Source organism: Diabrotica undecimpunctata, chromosome 7, assembly GCF_040954645.1.
Source record: "Diabrotica undecimpunctata isolate CICGRU chromosome 7, icDiaUnde3, whole genome shotgun sequence".
NCBI lineage: Eukaryota > Metazoa > Arthropoda > Insecta > Coleoptera > Chrysomelidae > Diabrotica > Diabrotica undecimpunctata.
This window is the reverse complement of record NC_092809.1, coordinates 111,469,177-111,483,201: the sequence shown is the minus strand read 5'-3', so window position 1 is coordinate 111,483,201 and position 14,025 is coordinate 111,469,177. Positions and strand designations below refer to the sequence as shown.

The 14,025-nt window shown below is 33.6% G+C and overlaps 1 protein-coding gene across 1 annotated transcript in view; it reads left to right on the top strand.

Moving 5' to 3' along the window:
* Nucleotides 1–14,025, top strand: part of uex (metal transporter uex) — a 167,242-nt gene that overhangs the window by 33,427 nt on the left and 119,790 nt on the right. Inside the window, exon 2 of the mRNA XM_072537983.1 lies at nt 10,140–10,395. Within this exon, the coding sequence (XP_072394084.1) occupies nt 10,140–10,395 (256 nt within the window). The remainder of the gene's footprint in view (nt 1–10,139; nt 10,396–14,025) is intronic.

Genomic DNA, 14,025 nt, shown 5'->3' with positions numbered 1-14,025 from the left:
CAGTCACGTATAACTTAGAAATTACGCGCCCTGTTTTCCGCGTCATCAATGCAACGGCATTATCGCTCGTATAATAGCCCCTTACGCAAAATAACGGAATTCATGACGGGCTACGACGTGACTCGTCGTGAGCGTGGACAACGTGTTCGGGCGTGAAAGTGACTGAACATAAACGTGAGCGATGAAGTATTGATCGCGGTCGCAATATTACACATATGAGATTTCAACCTACATGTCGTGCTTTATTATCGCGAAAAAATCTTCAAAGATTCAAAAATTCAAGATTTTGCACGGCGTATTTACTGTACAAAGATACTGCAATATGATTTCGAATATTGTTCTGAAGATATTTTCTTGTGGCATTTTAAAGTAGATACTATTTAAATGGGAATACGCCACAATTGAAGGTTGAAATAAGTTTATTGACGTTTCAATTTCCAATTCTGAAATCGTTTTCAAAATATAAACATTAATAAATTAAACAAATTTTATTGTAAGATAGTTTATTCGATTACATGAAATCAACTTTAACTTGGAAATCCGTCAGAAAAAAATCATAGCATGTAATTCGTCTTTAAAAAGACAACCACATGCTATGATGACAGTAAAATTCTCCTGTTAGTGATTCCATAGTAAATCCTGAGGAAAAAAATCTCATAATACTATTTCGACATGGTCAGCATTTGGTAAATATTTATATTTTTATATATTTATTTGGTAAGTATTTTTGATATTGGGTTATTATAAGACGAAAGTTATTCCTGTGATTTTTTCGTAAAATGCTTACTTTAAGCGTAAAATGCAAATAAACAATTAAAAATGCCGAAAAAAGCCAATTTTAGCGCTGTTCGAAGCCATTTTTCAATAGGTTGGACATTGAATTTAGGAAAACAAAAAACATGAGATGAAAAGTCAAGTAATTTCAAAATACGCAATTCAATTTTAATTTTATATTGCAAAAGTCAGTTAAAAAATTCATAAACAAATTGATATACTGTTGCGTCTCGGGATAATAGGCTTAATACGTTCGAAACACGTTTATCAATGTGTTTCGCTTTGTTTTTGACTATATTTTTGTCAAAAAAAATCTATTGACTTTGGCAGGTGACTTTTCGATAGGAAATTTAATTTTAAACGTTTCTATAGATATATATCTACTTAAAGTGCATATAATTCGAATTAGAAATAAAACCTGAAAAATTGACTAATTCACCCCTTCAAATGACAGGGTTGAAATGACCTTCAACACTGACAGTTCATTTCTAATGTACAGCTGGTATACAGGGTGAGTCATGAGGAACTTTACATACTTCTACCATATGTAGAGTCCCTCAGGGAGCATATCATGTGGCCACTAAAAAATGTCAACTCCTCTTCTTTATTAATTAACAGGGTGATTTGTGTAATTGGCCATTTATTTCATTTTACTGTAGTGTTTATACGGCTCATTTGATTTTTTTAATTTTTGCATGATACAGTACACTACTATCAAGCATTCGACTGGTATTAGCTAAACTAAAAAATTCCAGGACTGGCTTTGGAAAAATTAATTTAGGGATTCGTATTAAATATTACACCCTGTATATATATTTTTTTAATGCAATAAGTGATTTTCAAACTACATAAATAGCCAATGAAAACGACATATGCGACAATGTTGTCGCACTTTTATTAAATTTTTAGTGAACGATCAAATCTTACCAAAAATAGAACAACCATAATGAAGTATCAAATTATAAGGTAATTAATTTAAACAAATGTTTAAAATTTCAAACATTTTAATTGAAATGATAAACTGAGTCACTGCACAACAAAAAACAGTAACTACTAACAATAACGAAGAACAATTTAAAAAAAAACTAAAAATATGTACATAGTTATGATAAACCCATAAATTAGAACTGGAAAAGATACAATAATGGTAACAAAATAAAAATAATTCAAAATAGATTTTCGAAATGGAACCCTGCAGCCTGTACACATTTTTGTTGCCGAATTGTTAATTGTCGTATTGAATTACGGATACTCTGGGGATCGTTTCTAATAGTATTACAACAATGTATAATTCTATCAATTAATTGTTGTCGGTTATTAATATTCACTGCGTAAACTAGTTGCTTCAATCGTCCCCAAATATGGTAATCAACGGGATTGAAATCAGGGGATCTTGAAGGCCACAAAATGGGACCTGCACGTCCTATCCACCTGTTGCCATAAACATTATTGAGATGTTGTCTCACTGCCAGTAAAAAGTGTGGGGGTGCCCCATCATGCTGAAAATACATCCCTCGGATAGCAACGTTCGCGTTGGCAAGCAAATTCGGCAAAATATTTTGTAGAAAGTTCAAATAGACCTGCCCTGTTAAAGGACCATCAAAAAAGTGAGGACCTACTAATTGGTTATTTATGACACCAATCCACACGTTAACCGAAAACCTTAACTGAGAACGACGTTCTCGAATAGCATGGGGATTTTCTTCTGCCCACACATGTGAATTTCGTGAATTATTTATCCCGTCTCTGGTAAATTGGGCTTCATCTGTAAATAGTGTCCTGTATTGCGTTGGTCGATTATTGTTAATCCATCTACAAAATTCCAACCTATCGATCTCATCTCCAGCATGTAGTCGCTGAACCATTTGAATGTGATATGGGTATAGATTATTTTTTTGTAAGACTCTACTTACTTTTGATTGAGTAACATTGAGTTCTCGACTTACTTGTCTAGTGCTTATTGTAGGGTTCATAGTAACGACGTCCATAATGTCATCTTCCTGCGCTTCATCTACATGTCGCTCTGTTGTTTCACTAGGAAAAGTGCCATTTTCTCGCAAATAATTAAAAACTGACCCAAATGTTGGATGACTGGGAGTTCGACGATTAGGAAATCTCCTGCGATATTCTCTACTAGTAGCCCTACCATTCCCATTACAGAATCCATAAACAAATATTATGTGTGCATATTCTATGGTCGAAAACTGATGTGGCATTTTGAACGAAAGTAACAAAAGCTCTACCAAAACTAACACAATGTACTTAACGTAGATATGACAGAAGAAATATGTATTCTTGTACACATAAATAACAATTGATAATGACAATGGGTATAAAATGTCAAGAAACGTCAAACGGTCAACGCCAACCTTCATTTTAAACTTTTTTAGATTTATTTTATTTAGTACAGTTGATGCAATGTATTATTATTTTACATAACATTTTAATCATTTACAATCAACAAAAACTAACACATACAAGAGGTTTGACTTTTTAATCAATTTAATTTATTATTTATCGAAAATAATGCCCCAATACGATCTATGAGTAAAAATTTAAAATTGAAAAACAATTGATTCTATCGTAGAGATAATACAAAGTGACAGTAAAGATGTTAATTTTCTACGTATTAGATTATGTTGTAGGAACTCATTTTAATTAAAATGTTTGAAATTTATAACATTTTTTGTTTAAATTAATACCTTATAATTTGATACTTCATTATGGTTGTTCTATTTACGGTAAGATTTGATGGTTCACTAAAAATTTAATAAAAGTGCGACAACATTGTCGCATATGTCGTTTTCATTGGCTATTTATGTAGTTTGAAAATCACTTATTGCATTTTAAAAAAAATATATACAGGGTGTAATATTTAATATGAATCCCTAAATTAATTTTTCCAAAGCCAGTTGTGGAAATTTTTTAGTTTAGCTAATACCAGTCGAATGCTTGATAGTAGTGTACTGTATCATGCAAAAATTAAAAAAATCAAATAAGCCGTATAAACACTACAGTAAAATGAAATAAATGGTCAATTACACAAATCACCCTGTTAATTAATAAAGAAGAAGAGTTGACATTTTTTAGTGGCCACATGATATTCTCCCTGAGGGACTCTACATATGGTAGAAGTATGTAAAGTTCCTCATGACTCACCCTGTATAAAAACTGATGACTCTTAGTAAGATTTGATCATTTTGAGCAGTGTATTTGATTGGTCTGACATTATTATTACATATATGTATTATGACAGACAAATAATAAAATAAAGAAACAACAAACAATCGATTATATATGTTAATTCATAAATTGTAATAATTATTAAAGTCTAAATTTTGATATTATTTTGAATTCCTGCATTTTATAAAGAGTATATTATAAATGATAGTTTTTACATAAAATAGGGTTGTTGTTATTATTTTTATTATTATTAAGGAATAAAACAAACGACGTAACTCAACATTATTTTAAAGCCAGAATTATAACCAAATTAAAAGATAACTGGGCACTATTAGTGGCAGCAAAACATTTTGACATAAGTGGAACCACAGTTTTTCTATTAATAAAAACTGGAAGGAACAAGAAACTCAAAGAAAGCGAGGGTCTGGAAGACCAAAACTATACTAAATTTGTTTATGTGAAAATAAAATTAATATTTTGTAATATCTCCTCAGCATTGATAACAGCTTCTAGTCTTCGGTCCATCTGCTTGAAAGGAACTATGAAATTGTCTTCTTCAGAGAGATCTTCTCAAACCTGTTGTATACCGCGCCACAGCTCTTCAGTATTTTGAGGTATAAAATTACGCCGATACAACTATTTTATAATAATCACCCACACATTCTCGATTAGGTTTAAATCTGGACTGTACCTGGGCCATGGTAAGGTTTCGATGTTGTTATTCTGAAGCCACTAGTTTATTATATTTGCAGTGTGTGAACAGGACAATTATCTTGTTGGAGGATAAAATTATTTTCTGAATATAACTGTTCTACACTGGGAAACATGACGTTTTCTATAATATTCAGATGTCTGCCCAACAAACCTGCCATCAATACGTCATACCATTCCCATTCCTCTAGATGAAATCCATCTTCATACATTCGCGCTAAATTGACCAGCTGCTCGATATCTATCAACATATAGGGGATTAAATATATTATTATCTGGTCTATACATCCGAATTTTGCCATTTTTAGAAGATTGAAAAATTTTCTCATCTGGAAGTATTACCCTATTAAAAAATCTTGATTTTGTAGATGATGGTTTACAGCAAATATAAGTCTTGATTGCTTCTGTTGTGGCGTAAGAGCTTGTTTTTTTTGCTCCAGTTCGCTACCTAAGACGCGATGCTTTAATTCTGCGCCAAGTTGTTGTCTTTCTTCCCGGAAACTGTGACATAATTCTTGAAGTTTTCGAATCTTCAAAAGGATTCTCTTCTAATCTCTCCAAAAGTGTACGATCTTCATGAGCGGTAGATATTTTTGGTATTCCAGAAGCTTGCTTTCTTTCGAGAGTTTCTTGTTCTCTGCATCTTTTATTAATATTAAAAACTGTTATTCTGCTTACGTTAAAATGGTTCGCTACTGCAGATAGTGACCAACCATCTTCTAATTTCGTTACAATTCTTGCTTTTAATTCTTTGCTAGCATGTGGAGCCATTTTTTAAGGTTGAACAGAATAAGTTATTTGACAAATTTTAAGATTTTGCAGTAACAGTGATAGTATGTAAATAATAAATATTTATCCTATTTATCCCAAAATACAATGCTCAATTTTCCACAAAATACACTTTAAGAGTCGTATCAGTTTTTTTAGGAACCAGCTGTACATAATCAATAGGCTAGTGGTAAAAGTTCATTTTTTTGTTGGCAAAATTGTAAAAAATTCTTCAGAATATAAATCAATTGGGATAATTGATTTTGCATTTGGGATAAAGCATTCTATGTAGTTACAAATCGTGTAACATTCAAAACTTGATATTGTTGCTTCATTGTATTGTCAAATATTTTGTCGAATTTAATCATACTTTACACACCACAATTTGTATAATTATATAGTATAATACTGTGGTCATATAATAATTCAAGTCTGATATAATGTTATTAATAATAGGATTTACGATTTTATGTATATAAAAATGTGGAAGATCACTTATGCGCTAGTAAAAATTACGAGCAGCTATAAAATGCTCCGTTCTAGCGAATTTTTTATTTTAAACCATTTTAAAAAAAATTGCGTTGTAATATTTTACAGATAATGAAAGTGTTTGGTTATGTATTATTGTATATAAAAAGTAGTGATGGATTAAACGGATTAAACATTCGGATCTTTACACCGACCCGAAAGACCCGGTTCTCGAAATTATTACGACTGAGAGAACTGCCTCCATCTCCTTCCTTAGAACAATACAAATTATAAAGTATCTATTTTGGTATGCTAACAATTGGTACACTAAAAATTTTACTCTTATTATTGCTTTTGCGTTTATTACCATTTTATTATTTTATAACTATTTAATATCCGTTTTACTTAACTCAACTGGCGTCGTGGTTTATTCTGCCGTTAACTGCGTCTTGGGGTCTACCGGACCCCATTTTTTTTTCGAATTTTTTGTGAAATTAATAAAGACATAATTCATTATTTCCTTATAATTTGTAATTGTTTAAGCTGGAATAAAACTGTGTAAGCCCATTTTTATGTATTTTTCATTATGCTAAAAAAATGTAACAACTTATTTTTCAAAATTTTCTGACAGCAGAACATAATTTCTTACAAAAGAAATATAAAAAAATAAAATCACTATTTCTTTCTTGATTTTTTCGTTTCATATAACGAACAAGGAACTAAAATATACAAACTCTCTAATTAAAATATTATTGCCGACAAAACTGCGAACTATTTACAAGAACATTTTTCTAAATGCAATTCCTGCAAACATATGCCCTGCAGTCGCCGCACATGGGTCGGGAACATTTGCTGCACATTTTTGTTTTTTGTCATTCTTTCGATTACAGATACCACATCTCTTTCTTGTCTGGTTCTGATTATTTAATTCTCCCCTCTCTGCTTCAGGTAAAGCTTTCTTTAGTATTCTACTGATACCCATGCGAAGCTCCCTAGGTAATCGAAAATTGTACAGTCTTATATTGAGATATGGTTCTGCAAGTTAAGATGTCTTGCAAGAATTTTGTAAAAGGCTTTTCTCTCTATGGCTTGGTTGTTTTTATAACATCCACGTAAAATGTGTGCATTGACACCTGCAATATTCAATATTGTAAAAAAATAGTCATTGGCCATCGCCTAATTCGCCGGTTAGTAGAATATGTGGTACATTTTTGATCTAGTACATCCACACCGCCTTTTATTTGATAAGAAGCAAATGATTTCGGGTTTACCAGATTCTATGTCCTCACATTCGGTATGGTGCGTTGATGAGATTAACACAACTGCCTTTCTTTTTTTTTGTACGTAGTAAATTATAATATAGTCATTTGTAAAACCATAAATAGAAGATCCTTCAGCTCTGCTCCGACTTGGAAGGAACTGGATAGGTATTTCCTTTTTTTTCGCTTGAGCGTGCCAACATAGGTCAGTCCTCGTTTTTTTTAATGCATCCATGACTTCTATGGATGAAATTGCTAGATTGTCTGCTGTGCCATTTCGGTGTGAATTAGCAATTGGGTGATACAGTGTCAACAGCGCTTTTGTTGGTTTCATGAAACATATCTTCTCATTTGTTAGAGAAAAACCATCAATATCCTTATTACAGTAAATATAGCCATTAGGTATAGAAATAGTAGGTACTTACGTCTCTTATGGCCATAATTTTCAGTCCATATTTCCGAGGTTTATTAGGTATGTACATGCGGAACCTACATCTATCGCGAAATACTATCAGCATTTCGTCGATACAACACAATTCTCCCAGAGAATAACAGTCTTGACAATTTTTTACAAAACGCTCAAATAACCAAGACACTCCTGCACTTCGATCATTAGTTTTACGTTCTTCTCGATCATCTGCATTATCAAACCTAAAACAAAAGCAATAAAATATTTACACTAACTATTTCAAAGACACAATGGATCTGAATATGTCTCGTCCCGTTCGATCTGTTGCAAATATTTCTTGCAAGTCTTCATCATTTGACTTGAAAACTGCAGAGTAATACAAGATAGCGAGAAATGCTCTAAATTCTTCCTTTGTTAGTTCTCTCAGTTCTGTTCATCAGAATTGCTAAATTTATCTTAAAATAATAATATCTTTTCATTTGTCCGTAGAATTGTTTCGTTTTTCATAACCTCTGTAAAAAGAAGGCTCCATATTTTTAAGGTATCAGAGACATCACCACATTTTGCAGGTCCTTTCGACCCCGGAAGAACTTTTACCAGATTGTGTTTTTTTGTTCTAATATTCAAATCTGGATTGGCCGGAACAGCAGACCACTTGTATCGATTTTTACCAAAATAAAACTTCCCGTTTGTTGTTTCTGGCCTCTCTTCTTCACCTATAGCTTGACTTTCTTGTGTTTCAACATTGTCCCCCTGATCTTCCATTTCAGAATCAAAGTTATGTCACTCTCTGTAGAAAAATCTTTGTCGTTGTAGTCCTTGTAATCACTAAACTCGCTTTCTAATTCATCATACCACTGCCTTACACTTTCATCAAAATTAGGCTCTCCGAAATACACTCTTTTGGAAGAACCTGCCATTTCAGAAATAAAACACTATTAGCGTCGTGGTATCGCTGGCTATTCAGAGCAATACTGAATCATAGTTGACGTGTGCATCGGAGTGGCTTACGAGTGCACTAATTTAAAGGTAGATAGCGCGGCCAGGCATAAATGCTAAATTTGCAAGTTTTACATGGATTTAAAAAGTACTGGGGGTCTGCCTGACCCCACAACGCTAGTTGAGTGTTAACTGCCATCCTTCAAGATATTAATGATGCTGTCGGTAAAGGCTTAAGTACACTGGGCGAGTTTACAAGCCAACAATCCGGCAAGTGGCTATAGTCCAACAATTTATTGGGAAGGGTGATTCATTGGTAAGATCTAATTTTAAAACTATCAACTGTTGGGAAATTCCACAATATCAGTGGCGTCGTTTTTCATTCTGCATTCAGCATTGTCATTTATGTATAAATTTACCACTCCTACCCCCGGTCTTCTCCGTAAAACCTCCGCTCTAAAGTGGCGGAGGGACGGAAAAAATCAATTTACCAAGAATCTATTTTTTAGAAAAAATTTTTCAGAAAAAATTTCTAGAAAAATTGTTTTAAACAAGAAATGTAGCTACACATATAGCTGTAGTAAATAAGAGCTAATTTTAAACAAAAATATTTATTAGCACTTTTTCCGTAGAATGAACCGTTCTCTCTGACACAACGCTTGAAGCGACCGGATATTTTGAATGTCAGTTACACGCTAAGTTATTAAATAAAATTTGTATCAACTCGACGGTAAAAATTCAATATATTTTGATCACAGTGACCTATCGCCAAAAATCAAAATGCGTTTTAAGCGTGAAGAGTTTAAGGATGCTTGACAAAAGTCAATTTCTATAAAGCTGTTAGATAAATAAATTTTTGGTTCCATCAAGACGGCTGTTCAGTTCACAACGCTCGAATAATTAGGAAGTGCTTAAGCAATACTTTCTCGAATCGAGTTATCAGTGAAACAGGCGATATTAAGTGACCTGCGCGATCTTCAGATCTTGCACCCATGGATTTCTTTTTTGGGTACATTTAAAAAGCATCATCTACGATCATGCTGAGGCTAAGAGCCCAAAATGTGGCTGAATTAAAAATTCGAATAAGAGAAGTCTCCAATTCTGTTACAGCAGAAGCTCTTATATCTGTCAGCAGAAGTTTTTATGACAGATTGGGATAATGTTCAACCGTAAGAGGTCAAATATTTGAATCATTTCTGTAGGGCATAAACAATTATTTCTTATTTTATTAGGAACTATATATATTTTGCTAGTATATATTTTGCTTTATTTTTAATTTTAATTAATTTTTAATTCAACCACAACAAATTGTTCACATTATTAAAAACCGATACAAATGCACCGCCTTACAAAGGTCTGTGTATTTTTATCGAGTTTATGTTATAAGAAATGAACCGGGTATACGCAAGGAAAACAAAAATCGACGGACGAAGATGCATATCCCATGCGCTGTTAAATGTGTTACTAAATGGTTTTCTCGTTTTCTGTCTAGGAGTCTAGGTGTCGGAGGGGATCGGAGAATTTACCTCGTACCAGGCAATGTTGCCGATTTTAGCGCTTTATGTAGTTTGCAATATCTAATCCAAAATTTAACGTACTGTATAATCATTTCTTTTTTTTTTTTTCAGATTATCCCTTCAAAGAAGGGCGATCGATCGATCGCGAGTGATCGATCAAGCAGTGACATTAAAACCCCTTATATTGGGGCTACGGTTAGAACAATCCTACAAAGAACCCGAGTTCGATGAAAATGGTGTACCAGAACTGCTTTCAAATCATGACCACGTCTTCCGAATATTTGGGGAGAATATTACTCCCAGGACGCTTATCTCATTTACTGCCAAAACGAATGATTGTGTGATACTTGTTGGTGACATATTTCATGTAAGTATATTTTTCTACTCGTAATATAGTATTCGTAATTCGATAATATAATCGTTATAAACACAGATACGTATGAAGATGCTATAAACCTGAGGACTAAGGGGTCCTCTCAAGGAGGTGTATATGATGATCTGATTCATGAGCTTGAACAGCCAAGAGTTCAGGGTTTCGCAGACGATAATATTGTAATAGTGACTAGTGGAAAATTTCCCAGTACTGTTGCGGATATACCCTTTATTAGGTACGTAGAGAATTGGAATTGGTGTCTAAAAGAGAACCTCTCTGTGAACCCTTCGAAAACTAAACTATTATAGTCTTTACTAATAAGAGGAAGCTTACTTGGCTCAATGAGATGAAATTATTTGTGGAGGAACTAAAAAGAACCAAGGAAGTCAAGTATCTAGAGGTAACCCTGGATTTCAAACTCAAAACTCACTCATATCAACAAAATAACCAATAGGGCTACGCGACTCTTCTGGAACTGCAGATGAGTTACTGCAGACAGTTAGGGTAGTTGGGGGCAAAAACACGCAGGTTAGTTATCTCCTGTCGTCTCCAGAAATTATAATAGTTTAGGACTTTTCGAATGTTATTACGGGAGAGCTTAAATATTGTTTTTCCATTTAAAGTATCGACAGTAGTTCTATAAGTTCACTAATAAATGAAAAAAAAGTTTTTAAAAAATCTTCATTTGCTTACCCTTGCCCCTACAAATTGGGCAGTAGTAAGCAAGTGCGTATTTTCGCCCCAAAAGTAAATGTATAAAACCCCAAATAAAAGAGATGGTAGGCGTTTAAAAGAAACCAATCTTTATTGAAAAAAACCAAACTTAAAATACAAATCGGTAATCTAAAAGAGAACTGTATTTGGCGAGGTCGTTAGAGAATCCTACCGAATTGGAAAATCTAAAAGATCTGGTTTTTATTGGGTTTGGAAGCTTTAAAACAATATCGTCCTTTCGAAAAAAGGCATCTCCCGTTGTCTCACGAAAACGATATGTTGTGGGCAGTCGCTTAAAAAATACGCCTTCATAACCATCATCATTTACTTGGCAGACTTTGGCGACAAATAATCTGTATGATTTTTTTCCAAAAACCTTCACCACGACAAAGTAATCAGGTAAAATATTTGGTACAACTTCAATGTCTTGCTATTCATCGTTATCGGAAAAATGAATGTCACAAGACTTAATACTTTCTTGATAGGAGAGTGCTACTGATTCATCAGATGATGATTCGTCAAAAACTTTCTTTTTTACAGCACGAACTTTAGCACTTTGAGATTTGATCTTTTGATTCTTCAGTAATGCTTTCCCCTCCTTCTCTTTTTCTGCTTCCTTCTTTTCTTCTTGTTCCTCTAAAAGTCGCTCCTTATTAGGTGTCGATGTTAGTAAGGTTGACTTCCAAACTTTTTCTGGTTCGTTTCCTTTTTATCTTAATTTTTGGGAAGGGAATAATGTCTGAACGTGAAATTACTGACTGTTCTGATTTTGATGACGGCTGGGGTTCTTTCTTGTCAGTAACAGTTTCTTTTTCAATATTTGAAAGACTAGGTACAGACATTCTGACTTCCGATTTTGATGACGGCTGGGACTCTATCGCATCAGTAACAAGTTCTTCTTGCTGAAACTGGATAAAAACATGACCTTCATCGTCTGAATCTTCACCTAAATCTTGCTCTATTACTTCCGCTGGCATAAAATCTACGTCCGAAAAAATATTTTTATCTAGAGGGTAGATTTTTGTAGACCGAAAGCCCTATCTTGCTATATCTACAGTAGCAGTTTTTGCAAATGCTGTGGAAAAGAGATCCCACATGGTATTTGGAGAGAACCTGTCTTGGATGGCTGGTGGCTGCTATGTGGTGGCAGACTTAATAATTGGATGAAATTATCTTTTTCAAATGTTACTTTAAGACTTGTGTGCGATACATGATTATCTAGAATCAGAAGAACGGGTTTCTCCTCTGTTGGACTTGTATGTTTTTTAAAATGCTCCAGGTACTTGATAAACGTGGTAATGTTCATGTAACCACTATCCGTAATAGCCATGTCGCATGCAGTGGGCCCGTCTTTGATTAGAAGAAGATTCATCAGTTTTCGAGCAAATAAGAAAAATGAAGGGACATGGTGACCAGTTGCACTCATACAGCAAACAGCCGTAAGTGTTTGTCCTTGTTCGGCAGCTACAGCTTTTGCTACATTTCTTTTTCCAACTGGGGCAACATGTTTAGGCAGTGGTTTGGGACTGTCCGAATGCCTGTTTCACCGACGTTATAGATACGGTTGGGAGGTAACTTATATTTTTTTATAGTGTTCTCCAAAATTTCAAAATACTGAGCTAGTTGCACTCTATTGAAGCCATGGTTCTAGCAATACTTGTTTTTTGCGGAACTCGTAAAGGTAGTCGATTCCTTTTCATGAAAGATCTATTGAAGTCCCGACCAGCCAACTGATTTACAGGTGAAAATGGATGCTCAATACTTACACAATAAGAGTTAATTAAAAAACACAATAACTTCAGCGTCATTCCATAAAATCGTTTGTCGAGTTCTTTGTAATACTGAACTGTTTCGTTTTCTTTGATCTTGGTTAGAACTCCTTTAAATCTGCCTAAAGACTGGACACCATTTCCTTTTTTCAACCCTTGCCGTAGTGTCGCTTCATGAAATCCCACAGCTTTTGCTGTCTGACGTACAGAAATGCCATTATTAATAAGTTCACGAGCTTCTCACAAAATAACTTCTTTCAAAGGCTTGCGCTCTGATTTTCTTTAGTAGTTTCTGGAAAACAGAAACCAAGATTTAGATGAATTGAATATTTAATTCCGAAATTAGTAGAAACAAAATTAATTTATGATAATGGGGAAAAATACGCATTCGCAGTTTTGCCCCATAACTCTCGCGTATTTTTGCCCCATTCAGCAACACTGTCAAAACCATCTGTTGAGATTTTAAGGACCTAATACCTAATCTTAATCGAAAACTCTTAACATAATAACCCACAATCAAGCCAAGAAAACACCCGAATAAACTAATTCAATGAAAAATGCCAATTTTATATTATCACAAATTAATTTTGTTATGCCAATATTACAGTGTAATAGTAAAAAATATTATTTACCTCATAGTTTGTAAACAACGCCTTGAATCAGCTTTAAACTTGGAACAAACAACACATATGACACACTGTTGCCAAACGTTTGTAACTAAAATCGGTTCAAACTAGACATTAGCGGCAAATTTAAATGAGGTGCATTCTTTTGCTAGGTGCGTGTTTTTACCCTCAACTACCCTATATATGTTTCAGTATTTTGGTGGAAAAAGACGGGTTTGCAATTTTCTGCCACCTTTCTTACCACTCTACCAAAGAATATAGACGTACATGCGTCTATATTCTTTGACTCTACAAAGACAAGCTCTTTAAATACCACAGACACACAGACATCTTCAGAGACTATCACAGTGTAGTGTTTTTATTATTTTTTATTAATTTATTTATTCTTTTATTTATGTACACGTATTTCAATTTACAACAATAAATATCAAAAACACAATAATTTATATTATTTTATTACTTAACGATACAAAATTTATCTTAGACTTTACAATACAATTTATAATTCCAACTAA